This window comes from Styela clava, chromosome 11 (genome assembly GCF_964204865.1).
Source record: "Styela clava chromosome 11, kaStyClav1.hap1.2, whole genome shotgun sequence".
Taxonomy (NCBI): domain Eukaryota; kingdom Metazoa; phylum Chordata; class Ascidiacea; order Stolidobranchia; family Styelidae; genus Styela; species Styela clava.
In genome coordinates this window covers 628,674-654,937 of record NC_135260.1, presented here as the reverse complement: position 1 = coordinate 654,937, position 26,264 = coordinate 628,674, and the positions used below count along the sequence as shown (strand labels likewise).

Here is a 26,264-nt window from a genome sequence, read left to right as displayed (position 1 = left end):
TTTTAATTTTCGTTATTTTAGTTCTATTACGAGTTCGGGGACCAGCCACGTGACTCCCGTAGTATTTGTACCTGAAATTATGGCCTAACCCTATCTGGTACACATACTACGTTCCGGTGTCCGCCATCTTGGTACGCATACTTCAGAAGCGCCGAATTTTACCAACATCAACATAATATTAAAACGATTCATAAGTGTACTTCTGTCCAAAATCTCTATATTCCGGTCTTAACACTTTGCTTATATGAGAAAGCATTCTAGTTTTCTGTTTGGTAAATTAATATCCCGGTAGCCGGAAATGTGGGCGATTGATCTGCGACACACACTTCTGAGTAAAGTTATTTTAAGACGTTGCTAATTGCATTTGCAAAAGATGGTAAATAAAATAGGAACTTAAGTTAACAACGCCGATGGCACTTCCAAGAAAAATGTTGGCACAGAAAATTGAAAATTTGCTCGATATCAAACACAAAATTGCCTTTTTTACATTTCAATAGGGGGAGGCCCGGCCCCCACTCCTTCCCCTGGGTACCCCCTTGCGTACAAATACCGCGATTGAAAAACTATTTATTTTATACGTTTCAACACCTTCACTCCTAACAAGGCTATGTTTCTCGCAAACAGTTTGCAAAAATAAGAGAAGCAGACTGTTTGCTTAAATTACTTTAAAATTAAACTGAGTTCATCAAATTGTTTACCGCGGAGGAAATGAACCCGGAAGTAGGAAGCGCGGGCGTAAAGATATTTTCAGAATTGCAAAAATAATATTACCGTATATCAAATACGGTGAAACGTTTTCATCAAGTTAACCAGGATTATATAGTAACTGCGGATTATCGGAAGATTGGTTAACGGATAACCAAATTTAGTAATTTCTATCGACCGTTAAATAATGTAGACTATAGTTAAACCGTTAACCGAAGTTTAGCAATATCTGAAGACGGTATCCATGAACGGTGAACCGGATTCAGCTATTTTAACCGAATGTCGTGTAATCTAAAACGGTCAAACGGTCGACTGAATTACTACAATTATGACGAAAATAGAGGTACTGAAAAGACTAATAGCTAGCTACACACATTCTATACAAATTTGCTGAAGGGATACCCTAACTAAAATTGCATTTTCATTAGGCTTCTACCAAATTTTACTGTCACGAAAACTTAGTGGCCCGAACCTATCATAAATAAAATTCCAAATGCCGACATTATGGCAGTAATATTATTGATTGGACTCTATTATTAGAAAATGGTTACATTCAATCCAAAGTCCGAACCAGGTTTCGATTTGTGATTAAATAAGTTAATTACTTAAGCATTCTGTATGTCCACGATCACGCGACATGAAATTTGTTTTTTTTTCGTTTTGAATTCAAATTGATGAATCGATCGATCAGAGTTTTTTCACTTTTGTATGACGCAGTGGTTCCCAAGCTTTTTAAGCCACGCCCCCTTTTTAGAATTTGTCCAGTCTCGCGTCACACCTCAAAAATAACTAGCTAAAAATAACAAGCTACTAACAATAGATAGTAAGGCGAAATTATGTTTTATTCAAAAAACACTTTTAAAATATGTGGAAAAACGAAATAAATGAAAAGTTTTGAAATGTAAATATCCAAAACAAGGCGAGCAAGATCAAATTTAACACATATTATTATTTTTAATTAGCTTCACGCCCTATCAAAAAATTGTCCCCGCGACCTACCGTTTGAGAACCACTGGTATTACGTATATGTGGGCCTTTATTTCTAAACAAGACTTTGTGAAAGGAACCAACTGTAAGTGGCCCATATAGCTAGAAAAGACCGGGTCCGTGCGGGTTCGTCTCCACCTAATTTATTCGTCCGGAGAGTGAAGCGTTATGACATAAAACTCGAACCAATTTCCATAAACCTAGCTACGGGATAAAACTGAGTTAATTTGCTAATTTGCGCGACAGTCTAGTCTAGTGGTAAACTCTCACTATGTAGAAAAGCACTGTATTTGGTATTTTTTCAATCTTTAATGGACTTACACCCTACACCCTGACTTTGGTACTCCCGTAGTGTGTGCCAGGTTAGGCCATAATTCCATTACGATTTTTCTTATTTTAGTTCTAATATGAGTTTGAAGACTGTGTGTGTTAGCCAAGTTAATATTCCCCTCTGCCCATAGGTTTCCGTCCCTTTACACAACTTCATGTAAAGTACGCGAACAAAATTAGTCACCTCTATATTGGCACACACACTTATTTCCTATACTCTCGCAACATACGACATCCTTGTATTATAGGCAATATGACCAGTAGTTTGGTCCCACAGAAAATTAATCGATCGAAAACTTAATTGCAAAACTTCTCTAGAATAGGATATTTAAAAAACCTAAACATAACTCCCATCCAAGTACCCTTTCTTTTAGTATACTCTAGCGTCTCTATCCCAAGTTGTTAGTACCTTAGACATACTTTTGTGTTAGTGTGCAGCGAAATTATTTCATCGATATTACAAAACTTACCTAGAATAGGAGATTAAAAAAATAAACACAATAAACCTCTACTATAATTAAAGCACTCTTTCAATAAACCCTTTCAGCAGCGAACGATAAAATCGGTTCCATTTTCCACGTCACTTATCACAAAATATTCGCGCAGTCTTACCGCGCCCTTTGAAACTAAATCCCTAAATATCTCCCCGGGCGAACTACTTCACCGCAAGATTACTCCAATTTTCAAAAAACGTTAATAAATTGCGCTGTTCGAAAATAGTGTTTTATTTTAACAAAATAGGACCATAATATTACATGGAATATTCGATGCGATTCAAAAATATTAAATTACTGAAAAATAATTTCAATTTTTAATCACATTAAATATTATTTTATATCCCCGAAATATGACTGCACTACACTAGATATTTGGTTTGAGTTCTGGAATATTCGATTCAAATTTATAAAATCACCGTTTCGGTTTGTAACGTGAAATAACTGATCCGGATTATCGAATCATTACAGAAAGTTTTACTTTTCCGAAATATATTCAAAAATTAGGTTAAGATGAATATCAATAGGATAGAATTTACACATTTATCCAGAGAGAGAGAGGAAAGCCGATAAGATGGCCGAATCATATGGCGAACCACGTTCGGTTACTTGTCCAGGTATGGTATTAGTTAACCAGTTATCGTTTCATATGCCTGGATCTGATAAAGGAGTAATCAACCAGCGATTACGTGAACCACCCTTCTACTCGAATTTATCAATCTGAATCACACTGTCCGAGAAATTGTTTTATTTTGCCGAAAAGTATTTAAAAGAAGGTCACATTTTTTTTTATTACGTATTCACGATTTTAACCAGAACAAAAACAAAATCCGTTCTAAAATATTCAACTAGCCAATTTAACTTCAACAACCCCGGGATTATATACTGGTTTGTGTGAATTTCTGCTGGACACGAATTGTCCGGAATTTATTCAATATCCGACAAAAGAAAGCTTTTCTGTATTTGGGATGGTAAATGCTTATATTCATATGAAATCGCAACATAAGACAACATAATTTTTAACCCAGAACATTTAAATTTTAAGAGAATGTAAACCAAATCACTAATTCTAAAGACCTTTCCCTAAAATTTCAACCCAAAACAAACATATTTAGGAAAATTTCCGCTACATAGAAAACGCGACCAACCATGACGGAAACCCCATTATGAAACAACACAAGGATTGTTTCTTATCTTAGCAAAACACCCGCCACCTATGGCCATATATAATCGAGAATGTGCCAGAGATAAGTAAAAAGAACTGTTCCGGATTTCGTAACAGAGGGTCGATTGTTATGTCAAAAATATTTTGAACGATACCAAGTAAAATTTCAAATTTAAATTTTTGGAAAATCCACCCAAAATTAAGTGAAGCATAACTTCCTCTGAACAGTGGCAGCGACGCCAAATATTTGAGCTTTTTTAGGTAAAATTGCCTTTAAAACAATTCTAATACCTGTACTACTGTTATTATATTTTGCACCTGGAAGATGCAATGCTAAAAGAAATCAAAATAATTGAATTAGCGAATTTAGCGACAATATCATACGACTCACATTTCACCGCTGTTATGAGTGCGCGCCCGATTCCGGAATACGTGCGCTGCTTGCATATTTTACCGATTTTAAACACAATATAATGTACTTCACATTTTCAGTAAAATGTCAACTAGAGAAAGGGCTAGATATGATGCGAATATGAAAAAGGGGTACAACTGTCTGGCTCGACGATGTGGCGCATTGAGCTGGATATTAGTAATACGCTCGCCAGAGCACCGCTAATTATCCTGCGTGGATTCGCCGGTTTCGAATCCCGTGTCGGGATAATTATGCGCGGTAGAATTACTGGACAATCACACTCGTAGGGTGGTTCACGTAATTACTGCTTCCTCCACCAATCAAGTCTATGCATCTGAAAACAAATAACTGACTGCCTAACCCACACCGAACATGGACTGGTTGGTAACCGAAAGTGGTTCGCCATAGGATTAGTCTGGCTTATCGGCTTTCCTCTCCTCTGGGATAAATATGCAAATCGTCCCTAACTTTCTGTGACTAAATGAAAATAGTGCCCGCCTTGATTTGCGACTCTCTATCTCCCTCAACTGATTAATGGTGGGATATTCAGAAAAGTTGCCAGAACCTCAAATGAGGTTTAAAGCCAGACATATTTGAAAGAACAATATTGGAAACAGATATTTTTTCATATTTATCTGGAGTGGGGAGGGGAGGGGGAGGAAAGTCGTAGCTAACACCGCCTTTTATAAATGATGAAAGTAGACTGAATAAGATTCCCAATCATGTCAAGTTTATCAGTCCCTGTTCCAGTCAACTGTTCTGGTCAGATAGGATTGTCATGTTCATTCCTGAGGGAAACACAGCATATTATTCTGCTACTAGTCGATGTCAGGTACGGGGTTGTAAAGCAGATATTTCTTTCATACAGTCAGATATTCGATAAGACTATCTTTCACTGTTTTGCCCAATGCATTTAATTACCGTAAAACTAAGTTATAGCCCATCTCTTCTCTTGCCTTTCCCCGCTAAAATTTTTTGTGTGGCTCATCTAGATGTCTGACATTGGCTGTATAGCTAGTATAGACCAGGGGTGGCCAACCTGCTTTCGACCACGATCGACTAAAATCTTCAAAATAGATCGCGATCGACTGTTCGGTAAGGAGGTCCTACACACAAACGAATGGGCACTGAATGTGCAGATGACAGCACACACTCGCATACAAAAAATTCCACCGCTGCCAATAAGAAGGCTATGTGGGCACATTCTTAATAAAATCGACACAAAATTTGTATTTTTTATGTTCCGTTCAAGTTGTTGATTTGATTATTTAATTGTACCCGGAGTAAATGTTTCAATATTTATTTAAGATTTATTCAAATCATACCATTCAAATATAAGGTGTGCCTAATTTTTATTCGTAAGTGTTGAAAATCCTTCAAGGAACCTTCCATGTGTTATCCAAACAGCAAAAAATAAATATCCTCAAACCATGAATGTTACATGACTGCTCAAACTTCAGTATCTTATTACTTATCGATTTTAATTGGTAAGTATGTTGATAGGTATTTGTCTGTCTGTTTGTCTGTTAGATGCATGCGATATCTCACGAAAGGGAGATTGAATCTGCTCCAGATTTTGCATGTGCATTCATCTTATCTCGGACCAGAAGCCTTTATTGATTTTGGGCGAATTATGTCGTATAATTAGCGAGTTAATAACTAATTAGTGATGGGACACAAGGTGTCACTATGGAGTAAGAGCGCTATTTTGGGGGGTCCCCTAACTTTCGATCGATAAGTCTTCGGTCTCTGACCGATATTCTCGTTTACAATTTCCTCCAAACGCGATTCTACGCTTGCTTAGAATTAGAACAAAATTGGGCATTTTGATGCCACTGCTACCATTGCGAATAAAATTTATCATGCTACTCTTGGAGTGAGACAATAACTCTCGCATAATGCGGAAGTTATTGTAGGATCGTTTGTCAGTCTAGACACGCAATATTCGGCACTTCATTTTTAAACCTTGACATCGGAAAACATGCTTTTGTTACATCATAATAGCTTTATCGTGCTTGCCCAGACTCAAATACTGTATGTGTATATTATATTTTGCGCATGTAAAGTACTGTATTCTTCCTGTTGTAAAACAGACAACTGTTTCGAGGCAATTTTTGGTGGTATTTCAATAAAATTCACTCAACATCAGACTCAATCGACTGCTCAAGACATGGCGATCAACTGGTCGATCGCAATCGATGTGTTGGCCACCCCTGGTATAGACTATAAATATATATAAAAGCAAACTTAATACTGAAAAAAACGACTTATAAAATGTAGCAAATCTATTAATATTAGCAAACCTTATAGATAATTGATTATGTCTAAACACAATACATCTAAACTACTCGATAGATTTCTAGCAAGACGATATGTGTATATATGCATTATAATAATACTAAATGAGTAAACAATATTAGTAATACTACACGCAAATATGAAATAAAGTTTCCCCGAAATAAATTTCAAATTTCTCTTCCATTAATAAAGATAGAGATCATCAATGATGATCAAAAATAAATATTCATCGCCGCGATTAGGCCACTTGTTAAAAGAGCCGACTTTTACAATGAATAATAAGTTTTCTGTTGTGCAAAGTAATCAATTCGTGGCCGATAAGGGCATATTTAAAATGTCTTGCTTTATTATTGTCTTCAATTTAACCAGCGGTTGAGTCCACAAAATAAAATCTTCACAATTTTAAAATACCAGGACAATCTGCGGTCATAAAGTGTGGTAAACTGCCCGAATATATAAAGCTTGATTCTTATTTTCAGGACTTCTAACATCAAAAAATCCATAAATCTGCTGTATAATCTCAGGTTAAAATTTAATTTAGCACAATAAAAATTGAATATACATTAGATTGATTATCTCATATATATCATCACAACCCGGAGAAAATTGTCCCGTTTCAAACCTTGTATAATGTTGAAGAGAAAATTTTCGACGGCAATTTGAAGTAATGGATAATAAGGCCAATCCCGCCCACAATTAACAGTGCTTCGATTTTAGTGACAATATGTTTTCTAAACGCCGACCAAACATAATGTGCGCGAGAGGAACGAAATTTTGCGATTTTCAATGTCTAAACAGGTGTTTTTAAACTGTGCAGGCCTCAATAAAACTCATATTATTTACAGTTTTATTTTCAGTATTTTATATTGCCGCTTTTCAATCAAAAAATTTGCGTTGTCTTCAGAAACTCGCTGCCGATGAACGTATATTATTTAAACTATCAGCCGGATTCGCAATTCCGTGTGTGTACGGAAATAAAATAATTATCATCGTTAACGTCGCACAACGTTGTGGAAAATTTTTGATTTGGAGAAAATAAAACCAACATAAAGTTGTTTATGGCCTAAATACCACGTCACGCTGATAATAACAATCGGCGATTATAGCAAAATGCTATTGCACGCGTTATTGTCGACTTTTTCAGTTTTGAAAAAATTTCAACGGCAACGCACGGGTAATATATAAAACTTCGATGTCCGCCGACCTGCAAGAATTAATACTTTCAAAAAAATGAATCGGGCGGGAATACAGATTACGAACTTTAGGATCGCGGCGACAAAAACAATTAGCGATTTTGATGAATTTAACCAGTAAAAAAAACGCTTTGTTGCCGACTTTTCAAAGTTCTTTCTAATTTTCGTAGGGAGTATCGAACTCCGACGGCCCCCCGTTGTATTAAAAAAAATATATTCGTTATTCGACTATTCGGTATTCGTAAAAAACATTCGAACTATTCAATACGAAAAAAATATTCGATTTTGCCCACCCCTAATCATCATGACCACAAAACAATTATAATGCTGGTTCAGACTGGTTGATATAAAAGCTAACAGTAAATCAAACCATTTTTCTGCTTGCGCCGCACTGAGAAAATGAAAAAAAATTTGTGTGCGGCACACACTAAAGTTGGCTTTAAACAAATGTATTCTGCAAACGGTAATTCGATGGGTGCGCCTGTTTTGAGGAACAAATAAGATCGAAACGATATTCTGTCGTTGCCAACCACACCCGCATTTCGTCGTCAATTCCAAGAAGTCGATCCTTGTTTTGCTTTTAATTTCAGTCTTGACAGAAAATCCGTGTTATCAAAGCCATGACTATTCAAATGGTCCGGTTATTTTGGTGGCTTTTGCACCGATAATTGAATAGGATAAGCAAATTGCCAAAACTCATCCAAACTTGCTTTCCGGTCAGCCAAACTAAGCGCGCAAGTTAGCATAGTGGGAGATGGACGTCTTGTTTACAAATACATTATAACATTACAATCACCCGTACTATCTCCATGAGGCAAATGCAATAAAATAATCTGATTCAATTCTTCTTATGAATAGTGCAGACCCAAGTCTCACAAGCTTGCTCTGTGCCTGCATGCCCATGTATAATACAAAAGGTTTATTATCTAAAATTCCAAAAAAAAATCGCGGCACATCTGAGAATCTCTCACAGAACATTAGTGTGCGGCGGCACACAATTTGCGAAACGCTGCTGTAAATGCTACCACAGCTAATACCTATGCAAAAATTATGACAATAAACTCTGCTTGGTGCAAGCATATAAAACAGTGTCAAAAAGAGTGAATGTTAAAAGTTAGAGAAATTTATTTTATAAACATCGCATAAAATAAATGCTTATCAAGCTGGTATACTGATCATAGCACAGAGACAGTATTCATCAAAGTATTTCAAAAAAATTTCTCAGGAATATCAAAAATATATGTTTTTTTGTTTTCTTAAAACAACTGTCCCAAGTTTCTCCCATTTCAACTTAAAGCTCTCAAATTATAGATAATTCCTCTGTCAACGACAACCTGAGAAATGTCCCAACAAGGGAGCTAACCGAACTAAACTTTCAACTTCAAATTGATAAAAAATTATTAAGTACTACAGAAAGAACTACCTTATTACCACACAGCACTATGGTACAGATTCTATTATTAGTGAATAATGTTTTCAATGTTTATATTATGATGTAATGCATGAAATCAATTGATTTGTCACAATTACTTCCTGCGAAAGCATTCTGTAGGTTACTTCAGGTCGTACAGGATTATATTCGGTCAATCAATGGCTTGTCGCTGCAATTTTTGCGATAAAAAACATATATTATGTGTAGCTCATTGTACACATGTGTGCTCAAGTATGTACATTTATGTGTATGTGAAACATAATATGTGGAAATTCTCCAAACATAAGGAAAACATACCATTTCAAATAAGAATAAACACACAACTCAGGTTGGGCACTATATGCATATCCATGTGATATTTTCAGCAGGCAGGTTGTCACATATATGTAATATGTGTACAAGAATGTGTATCCATGTGTTAATATATATGTGCATTTTCAAAGATAATAAACATGTGCATACTGGTATTATGTGCTTGGTATGTGCATTCATACGATAATAACATTGCAATATTCAAATGAAGCCACGCAATCCAATAAATTTCCAGATGCAAATAAACTACCAATCAATTCTCTCCCCCCCCCAAAAAATAAAAATTATTCTATTTTCTAAAATCAAGCAAAACTCACATCACAGACAATGCTCTGCTGCTTTGGACCCACTGAACATTTTATCGGATTCAGGTCCTCCCCTTGCTGCATGAACCACATTGCCGCTCCTATCGCCGCGAAGCTCAGCCCAATCATTGTTGCTGGAATCTGAAAGGGATTGTATGAAGTAGGTTCTGTGATTGCTTTGAACAACGCCCTGTACAAGCAGGTGATGATTTCTAATGATTTGTAAGAAACCATTATCCTATAAAAAGGGCTGAGTTCATTGTTATAGAACTGATATGGGCAAACTGATCGTGATAATCAAAATAAACAGTAAATTTTACTAGAAAATGAAATAACTTTGAGTTTATGTTAAAAAATCAAGCAACCTAAGAATATTTTCAGACAACTCAGTTTTGGGTTGAATTGAAGTTAGTATAAAAACACTGGTTAAGTATAAGCCTACACTGCTGCTTGCACATTTTAATAAGAAAGTAAAAAGTAAGAAAAATACAACATACCCCTTCCATATTTTGCCATCCGTCAGGTAAATACTTGGTAAGTGCAGACATGATGATTATGCTGTGTTAACTAACGTTTTGAACTAATACTGTATAAAAAGTACATTATTAGTAGAATGGGAGGAGAGGAAAACTGAGAAGATGGTTAGGAATGTTTATACTGACTGCGTTATCTCAACTTTTGACCTAATATTGTATATAAAAAGAGTTGTTTCTAGGTATACGCTACTATTTCTAGGAATAATTTGAAAAGGTGAACAACATTGTTTCTATGCAACTTTCCTGTATTACTAAATCAAAATGGTTCGCGGAATTCCACATTCAAAATTATGGCACTCCCGAAGTATGTGAACCAAGATGGCGGACACTGGAACGAAGTATTTGTACCAGGGTACGGTTGCGCCATAATTTCAGGTACAAATACAACACGAGTCAATTGGCTAGTCTCCAAACTTGAAATAGAACTAAAAGAAGGAAATCTGGAATAAAATTATGGCCTAACCCCAGCCTGGTACACATACTAAGTTCCGGTGTCCGTCATCTTGGTTCACAAACTTTGAGAGTACCAAAATTCTCATTGTAGAACGCTTCAAAAGTATATAGGTCGGCTATTCTTGCCATAATCATCAGAAAGCAATGTTACCAATTCTCTCCTCTCGCTATACCTGACCACAATTTCACCCAACACACAGCGCTTCAAAAAGAAAACTAGTGATAAAAAGATTCCGTAATTTTACACTCTATGAACAATGGTGCCATAATTTTCTGCTTGAGCACAGATAAAGAGAAACTAAAACAATTCAAAATTGTTAAATTAAAATTCCATGGAACAGTGCAGATAAAGGGCAGGATTTTCAATATTCACATTTATTCAGAGTGAAAGGAAAGTAGATCAGAAATAATCAGGTTTTTTAAAAAGTAGTGGCTCTGCAATTCATCAGTGGTTACTTATACAGAGGTTGGTCTGAGCAAAAACACTGGTACTCATGTAGTATGTGAACCAAGATGGCGGATAGGGTTCGGGTTAGGCCATACTTTTAGGTGCAAATACTACGGGAGTCACTTGGCTAGTCCTTGAGCTCATAATAAAACTAAAATAAGAAAAATTAGAATAAAATTATGTCCAAACCCTAACCTAGTACACATACTTAGTACGGTGTCCGACATCTTGGTGCACATACTACAGAAGCGCCAAATCCCCTCATTAAAAACCTCATAATATGGTGAACCATTAGCATTCTACATGAAAGAAATCAAGCTAAAAATACTAGCTTTCCAAATTAAAAAAGTAGTAACTAGCTTTGTTCAAAGTGACTGACTATTAGAAAAACGGTGCTCCAGAAGTGTGTGTACGAATATGGAGATAACTAATTTTGTTCGCCTATTTTACATCAAGTTGTGTAAAGGGACTGTGGTCAGGGGAGTATATCATAATGGAACTAAAATGAGGAAAATCAGAAAAAAATTATGGCCTAACCCTAACATGGTACACATACTACGAAGTGCCAAAAAAACTATGGCGGGAGACACAGTGAACCATGGCTTCTATGGTTCCCAGTCCAAGCGGCATATGCATGGCAATTTACCAAAATTAGTCGATACACCATCACCAGTTCAGTGTTACAGGTACATATACTTGAGTTGAGCCTACCTACTGATAGGTACCGGTAATATAGAACTCGTTCAAATAAAACACATTTCAGTTAATTGATATGACAAAAAAATATATGATATAAAAAGGCTTAGACATAAAGCTGAAATGAAAATTTTATAAATAGTAAATAGGTTTTGAATATAAAAATTTTAGAAGCACTTTTTTGAGTGGGGATTTCAAAGGCGGCAAAGCTTCTGAATCATATTTTGCAATCCATTTCGATTAGAAATAATTGAATTAGAATTGAAATTTAGCATGGTCCGTGCTGAAGATAACAGCAGTTTCAAAGCGAAAATGGCTTTTGTTTATCTAAGCTCCGAAACTTATCCAACTGCAAAAATTTTGATTTTGTTTGAACCAGAAAGTTGATCACAATCAACTTCTTTTTAAATCAAGTAATATTACAAAAATAATTTATGATATTTTCAACACAGGCATGAGTAACCCCTGCGCAATAGTGTCTGAATTGTATAAACTGCAAATACAGTACAGAAAAAGCAAACCAGATACTAACAAAACGACAAACTGGAAAAACAAAATGATCTTTATTAATAACATCAGCGAACCTAATAGGTAATTGATTATACTCAAAGCACACACATAAATTACCGGTAATAATCTACTCTCGGATTTTAATCAAAACAATCACTAATACTAAGCCACCACACCACACAATTACGGTAGGTAGCAACGACAAACTATCTCTTTTTATCTTAATAAACGGGCATTAATAATATAAAGGAAATGACACATACCGGTAGTTTGAGTTTCGCATAGTTTGTCTTTGTGCTGATCAAGAATGGCATAAACCAAATAATTAACTCTTTTAAATACTTTCTGAAATATCATGTTTGAATGTCAGCTTGATGGCTTAACCCAGTGGTTCACAACCATATTGGCTTGTGGTCCTTCTGGAGGCTCTCAGCACTCATGGCCCCATGTTCATCATTCCAGTGGTATTTATAGTGTTATAGATTTCATTACTTTCAAACAATTCATGCTTAACGGAGTGAAAACCTCTGCAAAATAACTTTAACGAGTAATGAAACTAGTAAGAGAGTTTTTTTGTGGAGTGAAAAGTAAAACGAAAACATTGTGTCGCAGGTTACACACCTCCAAATCAAATCACATACCCCCCTACCTCACTCAAGATATAATCAATTTAGCAGACACTGCCGAATTTATTGAATATTATTGTAAATTTTTTATTTTAAATTGACAAAATCAAATTCGGTAATGCAGGAACAATAGGTGGAACATTAGTTTATATAACTTTTTTGCACAGTTAACAGAAATTACAGTTCAAAGAAACTAGTTTTTGTCAAATATCAGATTATTTTTTGTTTGAAACTATTTCAATTATTGGTGCACTAGTGCGGCACAGCTTAGAGCACCGCAAAAATTAACAAAATTGTGTTAAACATACCTAATATACGATCAAATATTTTACATATTGTATTTATTATATAAGTTCTATTGTTTCTATTTTGAATGCTGTGTATATGAATCAATGGATTCATTTTTTTCCTTTGTATGAACTTTCTGTTACGTAGTGTCTGCGTTTATTGTTACGTACCAATAGAGATAGACGCTACTAGCTGCAATTTATTTATGAGCTACAGTATATTCATTAAAAGGCATAAAGTACACATTAACAATCACAAAACTAAATTGTGTTTGAAGGAAGCAATTTTTTCATGTTACATAGGTCGAGAGTTTTTTCCCTGATAATTTGGCACTACACAAAGAAAGAGTTTGGAAACTGTAAGCAATTGCCAGCCAAAGAATATTGCGATCTTTTCTAAAAAAATTTGTACGGAGATTTGTACAGAGCCTTGCTCAGAGTAAAGATAAAAAACACCTCCATTCCTGTTGTTGATTCCTTCATTTGTAATCCATTCCATAACATTGATAAACATTCTGTCACACGCAGATTTAGGTGCATTTCAGTACCGTAAATTACTCTTGCAGAATTTTTTCCTAAGTTACTATAATTTTCTAGAGAACAAAAATACAAACAAAAATATATTAAATATAACATTTCACGGAATGACTTGAAAGTTCACAAAAAATTTGAAAATTCTAAGAACTTTGGAAGATAAAATATAGATAAGATAAGGATTTTATAATTATCTTGTGGAGATGAAAGTTGATAACGAGATTTTATCAACAAAATAAAATCAGATATATTCAACCGATGAGAATTTCAAATAATTCATGAGAAAATTAGACAAAATAATGATAAATAGGTTTTCATTTAAAAAATAAGTTTTGCTTTGAACAAATTCTTTTAAATTTGGAGATTGACATGATTTCCTTACACCAATAAAACACAAATAGCAGCAGTAAAGAAAAAATAAATATATCAGAGATTGGACGGAAGTCATTGGGTTAAATCAGGGGTTGGCAACTTCTCTAGTTGGCGGGCCAGATGTAGGAAGATGAAGTACTCGGCGGGCCGGATTATTACAGAAAATACTTCGGTATCCAATAAGAATTGGCAGAATAATGTTATCCTGATCAGCATTCAGAAATGCTGTAAGTCGGGCACAAAAATAATCAATTTGATTATGATTTGTCAACTTCCGATGTAAGCAGAATAACTGTGACCAAACCAAAGTGTTAAAATTCCGTCAGTCAGGCATTAACGCCTTGCAATAAGCTTCCAGAAATGGCAGAATCATCTTTACCTAACTAAAATGTAAAAATTCTGGCAGTCAGTCAGTTATAAATCAGTCTGAATCAGAGCCAGATTCACTGAGTTCCAAATCCTCGTGTAGTTGGCTTTGAGTGACAGGTGGTTTGGAAGCAACAGGGAGCGGGGAAGGGGCGTTGTCTTCTCCACTAGAATCCCCGTCATCACTGCTATCACTATCACTAGAACTACTAGAATGACTATCATCAGTACTAATACTATACATACTCCCAACAGGTTCTTGCTGCTTTTCAGGAGCATGACTAAGCAGATTCTGTGGGGGAGATGACTCGACAGATTTTGGCAGTTGGGGAGGATTTATATCTTGTGCGGATGTATTCCCGCTCTCGTTGTTTTTCCTTTTCGAGGCTTCCATTTTCCTACTAGTGAAGGATTTATTTGAAGACGAGCTCTTTTGTTGGTTCTTTGATGACAAAAGTGTTTTCGGAAGTTTTGGCGGACCCGGAGCAAGAACTGGGTGACTTGAGAAGTTGTTACTGTTGTTGCCAGCGACCCTTGTCTTCTTAACTTGAATTTGCGACGAAATCCTTTCCAATGTGAATTCTCCAGTATTATGGTCGAAGATCAACACACAATCTTTCTGTGCAGGTTTCTTCGAACCTTTATAAACCGTACAGGGAGTCTTCGAGCCGACCATATGCGGCAATGAGACCGTCACCTCATTTGTGTCACCAACTTCCAATTGTCCTGCTTGGTTCTTGTCGACAGACGCCGGCTTGAAGTCGTATCGCATCATGTGGAAAGCGCTGTTCGAATTTCTTTTGAAACTTTCGCCAAGGACTAATTTGTGAGGACGATTATCATTGAAAAATTCCGCTTCCCCATCTGACATCGTGATTTTATTTATTGTGTGAGATTTTATAGAAATTTCTGAAAATTTAATGATGATATTGGGTAAGAAGGGTAACTACTATCATGTTACTGTGTTAGCATGTCATTGTCACATTACTAGAACTGGCGCATGTTCACTAAACGATGTGAGTACTTCTAGTTGGTGTGGCACAAACATTTCTGCATATGTTATTCCTAACCCACACCCGACTACGCCATGCAAACAAAAATTACGCCACTGCGACGTCACAGAGCTTGCCAAAGGAAACCTACGATCGCCCGAAATGGCATCTCTGCCGACGATAATGATCTCGCCCCTCTCGTTGCTCATATCGGGATCGTTATGACCAGAAAACGAGTAAATACCTTGCTTGAGTTCGGTAATCCGTGATCGTATGCGTGTATTGGACGACAAGCTGTATACCTTCGACGAGCCTTATAACGCCACTGCCGCACTGTGACGTTGTAATGACGTAATTTTTAGATGAGGTAGTCAGGTGGGGGTTAGAAATGACATATGCGAAAATGGTTATGCCACGCCAACTGTCAGACCGTACTTGAAGGCGTTTGCCCTCTAGGTTAGTGTCAAAGTTTATGGCCCAATCTCCATGTTTAACTCATCAAGTCCATGCATCTAAAACAAATACCGGTAACTGGCTAACAAATCCTACGACGGACACGGCAGCATGGACTCGTACCCGGACGAGCGGCCGCAGTTTGCCATATGAATAAGCCGTCTGGTCGGGTTTCCTCTGCCCCGAGATAAATATGCAAATCCTTTCATATAGACCAGCGGTTCCCAAACTATGGGTCGCGACCCACCAAAGGAATCTCAGTGGGTCGTGAAAAGATGTAGAAAGCTTTGATTAATTATACTAGTTATTAGGATCGATGGCGACTCCAATACGTAAATCTTCAAAAAAACAAAAAAAATTAAATTGAATTTAAATTCTAATCTGTGAAAGTTTCCTTTTTATGATCTTCTCAAAGGAACAAAAAAAAATTTGCTACACAAAGAATGACCATGTGGCCTCTTTACGCATAGCAGTTTTGTACACTGTACAGAACTTCTTACCGTGTTTCACCAAAATTTAGACAGGATTTAGATTTATTTCTTTTGAAGAATAACACTATGGTTTTTTAGAAGAGGTCTTTTGTGTTCATTTATCAAAAATAAAATTACATTGTAGAAAATCACAAGATTTTTCACTAAACATAATATAAAAACCTACTTCCATTGTTTTTATTTGGATTTTTTATACAAAAATCAAGTGACAAATATCATAATAGTGACATCACACAATCCTGAATAGTGGTGTGATCTTCACCTTACCTCAGGTCAATGAACCTTTCCTCTTCCACACATTTTTTATTTATTTTAAGGGTAGGGTTTAATTAAAATCATTTTGAAAATTCAAATTATTATCTTATTTCCAGGCCAGGTCTTCATTTCGAGGAAACACGGTAGTTTTGCGATGATTAGCCATTGCTGTGTTCTGTGTTACCGGTATGTCGTAAAAAAAACAAAAGAAAATTAAAATAAAGTTAAGTGGGTTGCCATAAGCTTTGGTGATAAATAGTGCGTCACAACTCTAAAACGTTTGGGAACCACTGCTATAGACTATTTAGGATTAGGAGGATAGGATTTTACATATTTATCCCGGGGGAGAGGAAAGGCGATAAGACGGCTTATCCATATGGCGAACCACGGCCTCAACTTACCGTACTATGGTACCATACCTATTGTACTAGACCAGAGGTCACCAAACTTTTTTGACCGCGGGCCGGGTATGACTCAAACTGTGTTGAAACGGGCCGGACGAATATTTTTGTCAATGCAATATAATAAATTCACAAAAGTTTGGAAATCCATTCAACAATATATCTTCTACATTTCTGAAGACTTGATTCAAATTCTATCTATATCGCAGAATATAGATCAGGAACATCCTAGGAAAACAAATATGAAAAAGATTTCAATATCTAAACAACTATCCTGAGTTTAGCTGGTATCAAAACGTTTCTGTCGTGAATTAGGAATTTTCGAAATTCGCTTTTTCGCGCCAAAAAATGTACGCATCTCGTCTGCTAAGTACCGTTATGCAGTGTTAGAAAACCGCTCATAAAAACGACTACGGACTGCTTGCTGTAGCTTAAAATTCCATGAAATTTTGACATAATTTAGATAAAATAAACATCTACTATCTGGTATTTGATTTTTTTCATTAGCGCATAAATTTCCCAACAATCGACGCTTTTAAAAATTACGCTCCAGTTATATGTAGTGCAAATTAATGATATTGTCTATGGACACCAATAACTTTTATATGGACGTGTGTATTTCTTTCCTAATTTGATACTTACCAATTTTTATGAAGTTTGCACAATCAGAACATCGTTAAATAGTACCCACAATGAACCACTGTCAAACTATCATGCACAACTCCTGCGTTTATTTGTGACGATCTTTCGGCGGTGTCAATGACCGTTGCCAGAATAAAATTCTGAAATAGTCTCAATATTCCATAGAGGTGACGCACATCGAAATATTACTGAATGATATGTGTTCTTTTTTCCTATTTATTATAATTCTTATCAAAAGGTAATACAATCCTTATGGAAAAAATTGGCCTGTCGGGTGGTACTAAAGTTCCGATATTTCCGTTATTTCTTGACCGTTTTTATGAACTTGGTATTGTTTTCTATTTTCACTCAGATCTATCCACTGACGCAGTTTTTATTTATATCGGAGTTAGTGTGACTTGTGAAATTGGAGCAGTACGCGATGGATTACAGTACTGTTAGCGCAAAATGCACATTCGATGTTTATTTTAGCACAAGAAACGTAAACAGTTTCGTCGAAAGCACGCGCTACGAGTGTACAAGTGCATTTTTCTCAGAAAACGTTGCGTACCGGTAGAGAATTTTAGCCTATTATGTCACAGCTATTCCTAGACTAATTTTTCCTTACTACTATTAAAACTACAACTCCTAAGGACGCAAATGATTATTGACTTATTTGATTCATACTTAAATTTCCGAAACACAACCAAAAACTAACGAATAGCATTTAAATTCGCAAAAACGAAATATTGTTTACAACCACGACTGAAAAACTATCAGGGTTAAAAAAGTGTCTGAGCGGAAGCGAAAAGACCTATTATTACGTCACGTTTTTGCATCTTGCTGATTGGCCAATGTTACGAATTAAACAAGGAAGACGATGCTTGGGAAAATCTCCATTGGAAAAATATTTAGCAATTTTTGCGTGTTATTGCGGGCCGGATAAGTGACGCCGCGGGCCGGATGCGGCCCGCGGGCCGTAGTTTGGTGACCCCTGTACTAGACGCCAGTTTTCTGGCGACTGACTGTTATGTACCGGTATATGTTTATTTCTGTCATGCATATTGGTATTATGTTTGACTTCTTTTTTTTTCTCAGTACAGGGTACCGGTACCGGTACCGTATGATTTAATTTTAGACTCACTCCCTCTCCCTCGTAGGTGACGCTGCTCAATAATATTACCGGTACCGGTACTGGTTTATCGCGTTTCCCTCCACAATGAAACCTATTTTTTTATATCCTTCGTATTTAGCCTATGTTTGTCCATTGTCAGATTGTGTACCGGTACTTTTGGTATGTGATAAAACATGACTGACTAACCACCGGTACTGACTGACTGTATACAACTGCCATATCTAACAAGCGTTAACCAGTGCCGGTACCAACCTGTATTACTCGATTATCGGAATTTATTTACTGGTATATTTGTTATTGCCGCACAGCAAAACCGCGACAAGAATGTGGAGACAGGCGGCGACTTTCCGGAATATTTACTTAAAGATTGGCAGTGAACCTACACGACCTGAAACTTGGTACTCGAGAAATGTATCATAGTTACCAGATTTTATGTATTAAAGTATATATTTTCGGATAAAAATAACTTAAATTATCAATGCATCGTTGAATAAAAACAGTAATTTGTTGTGGCGTTATTTTAAACTAACTGATAATTTCTTTTTCAAACAATAGATTTATATACATTTACAAAACAGGTGAATAATTTATTTATCAATCACAGAACTGGCAACGTGTTAAGTTTACTGTCGACCTCAAGTAACTGCAGGAATTGGACTTTGAACAGCGATCGCGCGCGTGGTTTACGAAAGGTCGATAGGGCGTCGCATCATAACGCTTGCGGGAGGCGTCTGCACGACTTTGACAGATTGCGCATGATCATTGATAATTTCTCATGAACCCTATACAGTATACATTAATCAGAAATTAAAATCGTTCGTGAACTTGGTGTCATGGATACGATATGTAGTCGGAATACGTAATGAAAGCGTGGTCAGTCATATTAGAGTTATTGTTAAATTAATAACCATTCCATGTACTAGTATTTTCATATTTATTCCGGGGAAAAGAAGGTCGATAAAATGGCTTATCGTCCGGTTACCAGTCCATGTCTGGTATGGAAATAGTTAACAGTTGTTGGTTTCAAAAAAATGTAAACGTACTGGCTATATGCCATTTAAAATCGAACTATACCCTCAAGACATTTGAAATATAATTCTCACCACAGATTTGAAAAAAATGCGTTTACATCCTTCTGACGACTCCGATGTGTTTTCTGATATAGGGCAGGGGTGTGGCGTGCGGGCCAAATGCGGCCCACAAGGAAAAATTGTGCGGCACGCAGCAAAGTGCCAATTTTGAACGGTGTGCGGCCATCGTAATTGTCAATTTATTGTCTATGCCTATGACGTTACAGTGGCTATGCCTATGACGTTACCTATATATCCTAATATTAAGAGATACAAAAGCTAAATGAGTTCTGGTTCCAGACTATACGTTGATTTTGTTTAAATCTAATTTATATATAATAAAATTTGACAGCAAATTATTTAGAAATGAATCTTTGCGAATTTTACCGAAAACATCTCTACCGATATAACTTTTCACATTTAAAAAAGCCATTGCTTCAAATATGGCACTTTTCGGCTCCACATATATTTTTTTTAAATGGGCGTCATAAAACCGCCTGAAAGACGAAGCCTCTAAAAGTGAATATCGAATTGCTAGCACTTCCATTAAAGCAAATTTGAATACAAGTTGTCGATAAAATAAATTTGGTAACTAAAAAATGGCTTAGTTAAATAAAGGTGCGGCCCGCGGTTTTACCCAGTTATTAATATCTGGCCCGCCCGCGAAAAAGGTTTCACACCCCTGATACAGAGTATCAACGGTCTCTCACGATCTGTGACGGTAATGACGAGTATATATATAAATTTGTCATACAGGAAAAATAACTGAAGCTTTGCACGGTGCTGGGCACAACGAATCCTGTAACAGACTGCCAACCACACTTGTGAACACTTTGAGTTTTAGGGAAAATTTATAATTCTATTATTATTAAGAAAGTCTAAAATTCTGCTCCATAGAGTTTAAAAGTATATACAACTTCGACTCCAGTGATAACATCTACTGGTATATATTGTCTTGTTTCATAAACTCCCCTGTATAAACAGTTTTGCATACTCCACCCTTACCACTTCACCACACCAATCAACCCATCGTCTCACCCTGCACAACTGTCTGTGTAAAAGACCATATTATGCGTATTTAATCTAACGTTTTTTGTTTTATAATTGTCAAAAGGGGTGCATGCCGCACATTTGTGTTTTAGTCCAGTAGGTCTTTTGCATGCATCCCGTCTTATATAATAATTGGCAATTTATTTATTTCTCACTATTGCGAGATGAATAAACATACATACGGTACAGTTCAGGGGCCCGCAAGTTTCGTTTGAATAAGAAAGATTTTTAATACATTTATAGTGTTTTGGTAATCACGTAGTTGTGTGTACCAGCCGGTCTATATATATGTGCGAAATTTTAGACCCCTGGTCCAAAATCCTTGCTCACCCCTGCTCTAGAGTGTTTCATTGGGATTCCGGCCCACCAAAGCGATTGAAAACCACTGCCATATCTGCAGCACCACCCTCTTGTTCGAGTCAATCGCAGAAAATACTTAATAAGTTGGGCGAAGCAATGACGCTTATATGTAAGTTTTATCTTGGCCTCCAGTCACATATTTAATTTGGACTTTGAACATTAATCGCGCAATTTTTAAAGTTAACAAGGGTTGTGCCAAATTCCGGACTCGCTTATCCTTATAAGACTCTATCAGTCGCACCGCTATCATGTAGGCGCTGTTCAAGCTAATTCCAAAGATTTTGAACAAGTTGGGCGAAGGAATGGCGAACTTATATCTTCACCTCTGAAATTTGGACTTTGAACATTAATCGCGCGTTTTTTAAAGTTTAGTGAAAAAGGGAGTAAAAATTTAAAAAAAAAATAGAAAATTTTAGATTAAAAAACTAAAAAAAAACTGTAAGTTTATTTTGGAACGGCCGGTATTTCCTCCTTTCGCATTCATGCTATATTAAAATAAACTTTGCGATTCAAATTTGACCTGTAGTAACCTCGGAAGTACGGACTTTAAGCATTAATCGCGTGGTTTTTAGAGGCGGTCTCAAAAAGATATTAGATAAAAAGAAACAGTATGCTTACCTCGGGCTACTCTGTATTCCTTCCACCTTAAAAAGCGCGCGATTAATGTACAAAGTCCAAATTCAGAGGTTACTACAGGTCAAATTTAATCATAATGTTTAGAAATTAAAATAAAACGTTGAAGTGCGAGACGAATTTTCTTGATAAGCATCCGAGTAAATATAATGGTCAATGTAGAAGCTGGTTGGGGTTAGGCCATAGTTTTATTCCGATTTTCCTCATTTTAGTTCTATTACGAGTTCGGGGATTGTCTGTGTTAGCCAAGTGATTATACCCCTGTCCATAGGTTTCAGACCCTTTAGGCCTACACAACTCCATGTAAAATAGGCGGACAAACTTAGTTCCTTCCATATTGGTACACATACATCTGGAGCGCCTCAAATATTGCAAAACAAAAACGTGAACCTTATTTTGTGCCACTCCAGGCACATATACATATATTACTAAACAATAAGCGCATCATTTATTCTATAAACTTTTAATATTTGAGGTTGAAAAACAACTTTTCTTGGCTATTTACCGCCTATAGGAATAAAGACTGAGAGAGAGAGAGAACTTATTTTTTTCATTAAACCAAAAACATAATGATGATGCAATAACAAACGATAATAAAACAATACATAATGCAGTTCTCGGTATAACGATGCGACCATATACGGTCATCTGAGTCAGTTACGACCCAATGCAAACACTTAACTAGATAAAATTGCGACGGGTTCTGATAGAATATTAGCTCGCAGTATAAGAAAAAATCTATATACATTATATACAGGAATAATCTGATCAGAAACAGGAAATAATCGAAAAATTAAAAAAAAAAATCATTAGGATCGAAGTTCGGCATTTTTGGATTCGGGGGATCCGGAGTCAAGTAATTTTCAACACGGACTCGGTTTTTTTTAGGGCGGAACCTCAAGGAACCAATGCTTGGTTCTATCCAGAATATACGTAGATATTTTCAAGACAGAGCAAACCAAACTCTTTAAATGCTTATTAAAATACTGTCTAGCAGGTAGTATTTCAACCAAAATGGCGGACACTGGAACGTAGTATGTGTACCAGGTTGGGTTTAGGCAATAATTTTATTACAATTTTCGTTTTTTAGTTCTGTTACGAGTTCGGGGACTAGCCAAGAGACTTCCGTAGTATTTGTACTTAAAATTATGGCCTAACCCCAACGTGGTACACATACTACGTTCTGGTGTCCACCGTGTTGGTTCACATACTACGGGAGTATCGGTACCGTCTATCATTGTGGTTCTCAACCCTTTTCGATAGGTTGAATAGTTAAGAATGCGTCGATGATTGCGTTTTACAATAATACTAGACAAGAGAACGATGCTCAAATATATGGACACGAAATGGTACGGGTATGCAATCTATCACAGTGAACTACCGGTACCGTAACTTTTTGAACTAACGCGAAAGTGGAACCGCCACAAAGAGCGCAATTTTTAATTTCGGCGACTTCATCGCACACAAAAACGAATTCCATAGAGTCCATGGAAAATTAAGTTTAGGTAATAGCCTTCTAGTGAAAAATATAATCTTTGACCACTGGAATTTTCAAAGTAATTGGTCCAGTAATCAATGAGAAAAGTGATTTTTTCACAACAATAACATAATAACAAAACATTCATTGTAATACTAAACGCAAATATCGAACGTATTGCAATAATACCAAATAAATAAACAATACTAGTAACCCCCACTGAATATGAAATACTTTTTTAATATTTCTTTCCTGGGGTGAATTCCAGTGCTTTCCCGTCAAAGCTATATTATTTAAAGTTACGTATCAAATTTGACCTGCAGTACTTATGGGCTTTGAACACTTATCGCGCGCTTTATAAAATTAACAAGAGTAACGCAGCAGATCCGCTTATAAATTTGTTACGAATTGAATTTTAAAGTTGAAAAACGACTTTTCATGGCCATCAGTACCTGTCGGTGAGTGGGACGAAGCGAAAACAAAAAAAAAGGTTCAATAAAAATTTGGTTTTGCACTCTCGAATACAAGCTATATTTCTTAACTTACGATTTAAATTTGTTGATCTGTAGTAACCTTTGAAATCCGGCCTTTGAACACTGATCGCCGATATCCAAAATCAACAAGGGTTGCGCAGATCTTGTTGTCTGTGTTAGCCAAGGGAATATACTTCCTGTCCATAGGTTTCAGTCCCTTGACGTTTACACAACTTGATGTGAAATAGGCGAACAAAATTATTTCCCTTCATATTGGTACACATACTTCTGGAGCATCATCAAATTGAATAAATACTGTAAGACTATTCCGGGCAATTCTGTATTTCGTTTATTTTTAAAAAGCGCGCGATTGATATTCAAACTCTGTGAGGATCAGACTCAGTTACTAACGTTTGAAAATTACAATTTTCCATTGCCCTATGCTGTCTTTTATGCTTGAGCCAAGTCAGAATTTTCAAAAGAAACAGAAAAGTATTAAATGAACCAAGCCTGTCACGATTCGGTCTGGTCCGAGTCAAACATTCTTGAAACTAGAATTGAGAGCCCAGAGTCAAATTATACGTCGACTCAGAATTGCAAACGGAGCCACAGTCTGAATTCTTGATCATGAAGTGGTGAACAGGTGTCGGAGTCACAAATGTCCTCAATCCGGATTGGGATGCCGGATTTAGTTTGTAAGATGGGATCAAATATTTTCGGTAGTCGAGGTCGGAGTTAATGTAGAATCAACTCCAAGTTGGGTCAATTTGGATGTTATATTGTGACCTCCGACGGCCTCTGAAAGTTCGACTTTGTACGTAATTCGCGCGCTTTTCGAAATAAAATAAAGAAAAGGTGGCCCGAAATAGGTTGCCCGCTATCAAATTGGTATTCCCGTAGTGTGTGTGACAGGTTAGAGTTAGGCCATAATTTTATTCTGATTTTCATCATATTCATCAAAAATCATATTGCGATCCAATTGCATTTCTTACCGTTGCGATTTTAGTTTGAAACTGTGGTTTGGACTTTGAACATTTATCGCGCGAGTTTTACCGATATCTAATCAAAATCACGCAATTTTGAAAGATGAACAGTGATTGGATGTTAGATACAACGCGGCAATCTTGACCTAGAATAACCTCCGAAGTTTGTACTTTATACATTCATCGTTCGATATCCAATCAAAACCACACAATTTTGAAGGACGAAGAATGATTGGATATTAAAAATACCGTGACAAATTGAACCTGAAATAACTTCAAAAGTCTGGACTTTGACCATTAATCGCGCGTTGTTTTACATCGGGAGGAGTTTCTCGGAAGATAAGCGTTTACACGCGGTTTGGTTTATTCGGTTTCAGAGCTTTTCATAATTGTTATTTCAGAATTTTTTTCGTTATGTCATTTACTTTTGAATTGCGTTCGCCACGTTCGATTGGTTAAATTAGTCTTAACGTTCATGGATGTCGCCGCTCGATACTCAGTCTTGGTGTCTTGCGCCACCCTTCACCCTGAGGTACCATATTTCTCATTTTTTGTATTTTTTATTCACAATGTGTTCTTTAGTATGGTGGGAAAATAAATTTGAAACAACCATCTGAAACGTGTAGGGTAGGTTTCTTGCTATCGACTAGGTCAAAAAATTTTCGCTATCGATTAAGTTTTATTCTAAGGAGAACCCTAATATTAAAATTATTTTTAAAATTAGGATATGGATAAAGGATAAGGTTTAAATATTTATCCCGTAGTAAAAATTGTAGTTTTTACTTGGTATTTCTCTGTTCTTTCTTCATACCATGTGTACCTCAAAGAATTTTCTACTTGCGAGGGGGTTCCCGCAGTTTGCACACCCCTGATTTAAGGTATTACATACCGCTTACTATTTGAGCATATTCTTGAACCGTGATATTTTACAAAATTTATTTTTCAAAAAAAATTCGTGACGCATAAAAAAAAGGTTTGAGACCCCTGGAATAGATAATATTTTTATAATATGATAATAAATGCATAGTATGTTTATACGTAGGGAAAATCATACAGACATGGTATAAAAATTTTCGGTTTATTTACCCCCAGCGCGGGGCATATGAAGGGCAGGGCCCGCAGCACCGCGTAGGAACTTGACTAAACTTACATTTAATCTATCGACAGGCTTGTTCATGGGAATCCCATGAACCCGTCTCGTGGTATGGGACAGCACACATTTGTATTTCGCGTGAGACACGAAATACTATTCTTCGATGATTTGTTGGGTATTGACGGTAAAACAGTTCGTTATGAAATTCGTGTCCATATTTTTGAGCATAGCTCTCTTGTTAGTTATAAAGAGCAAAATATATTCAGCATTACCAATATACTTTGTGAGGGGGCTGATGGACATGTGTAATAGTTAT

The 26,264-nt window shown here is 36.3% G+C and overlaps 2 protein-coding genes across 2 annotated transcripts in view; both read right to left on the bottom strand.

The window, feature by feature from the left end:
* LOC120348189 (long-chain-fatty-acid--CoA ligase 1-like) overlaps window positions 1-10,221 on the bottom strand; it is a 41,195-nt gene extending 30,974 nt beyond the window's left edge. The window contains exons 1-2 of the mRNA XM_078118206.1: window positions 10,131-10,221; window positions 9,646-9,774 (exon numbers count right to left, since the gene is read on the bottom strand). Coding sequence (XP_077974332.1) covers window positions 9,646-9,774; window positions 10,131-10,181 — 180 coding nt within the window. The 5' untranslated portion in view covers window positions 10,182-10,221. The remainder of the gene's footprint in view (window positions 1-9,645; window positions 9,775-10,130) is intronic.
* A 3,401-nt stretch (window positions 10,222-13,622) lies between these two features.
* On the bottom strand, window positions 13,623-16,789 carry LOC120347277 (uncharacterized). The gene is made up of 2 exons (XM_039417178.2): window positions 16,665-16,789; window positions 13,623-15,370 (listed from the first exon to the last, which is right to left on the bottom strand). The coding sequence occupies exon 2, from the start codon at window positions 15,330-15,332 to the stop codon at window positions 14,517-14,519; it is 816 nt and encodes a 271-aa protein (XP_039273112.2). The 5' UTR covers window positions 15,333-15,370; window positions 16,665-16,789; the 3' UTR covers window positions 13,623-14,516.
* Between the last annotated feature and the right edge of the window lie 9,475 nt (window positions 16,790-26,264).

Excerpts from the sequence above, each read along its gene's own strand:
- LOC120347277 (XM_039417178.2), bottom strand. The coding sequence starts at position 15,332 with ATGTCAGATGGGGAAGCGGAATTTTTCAATGATAATCGTCCTCACAAA.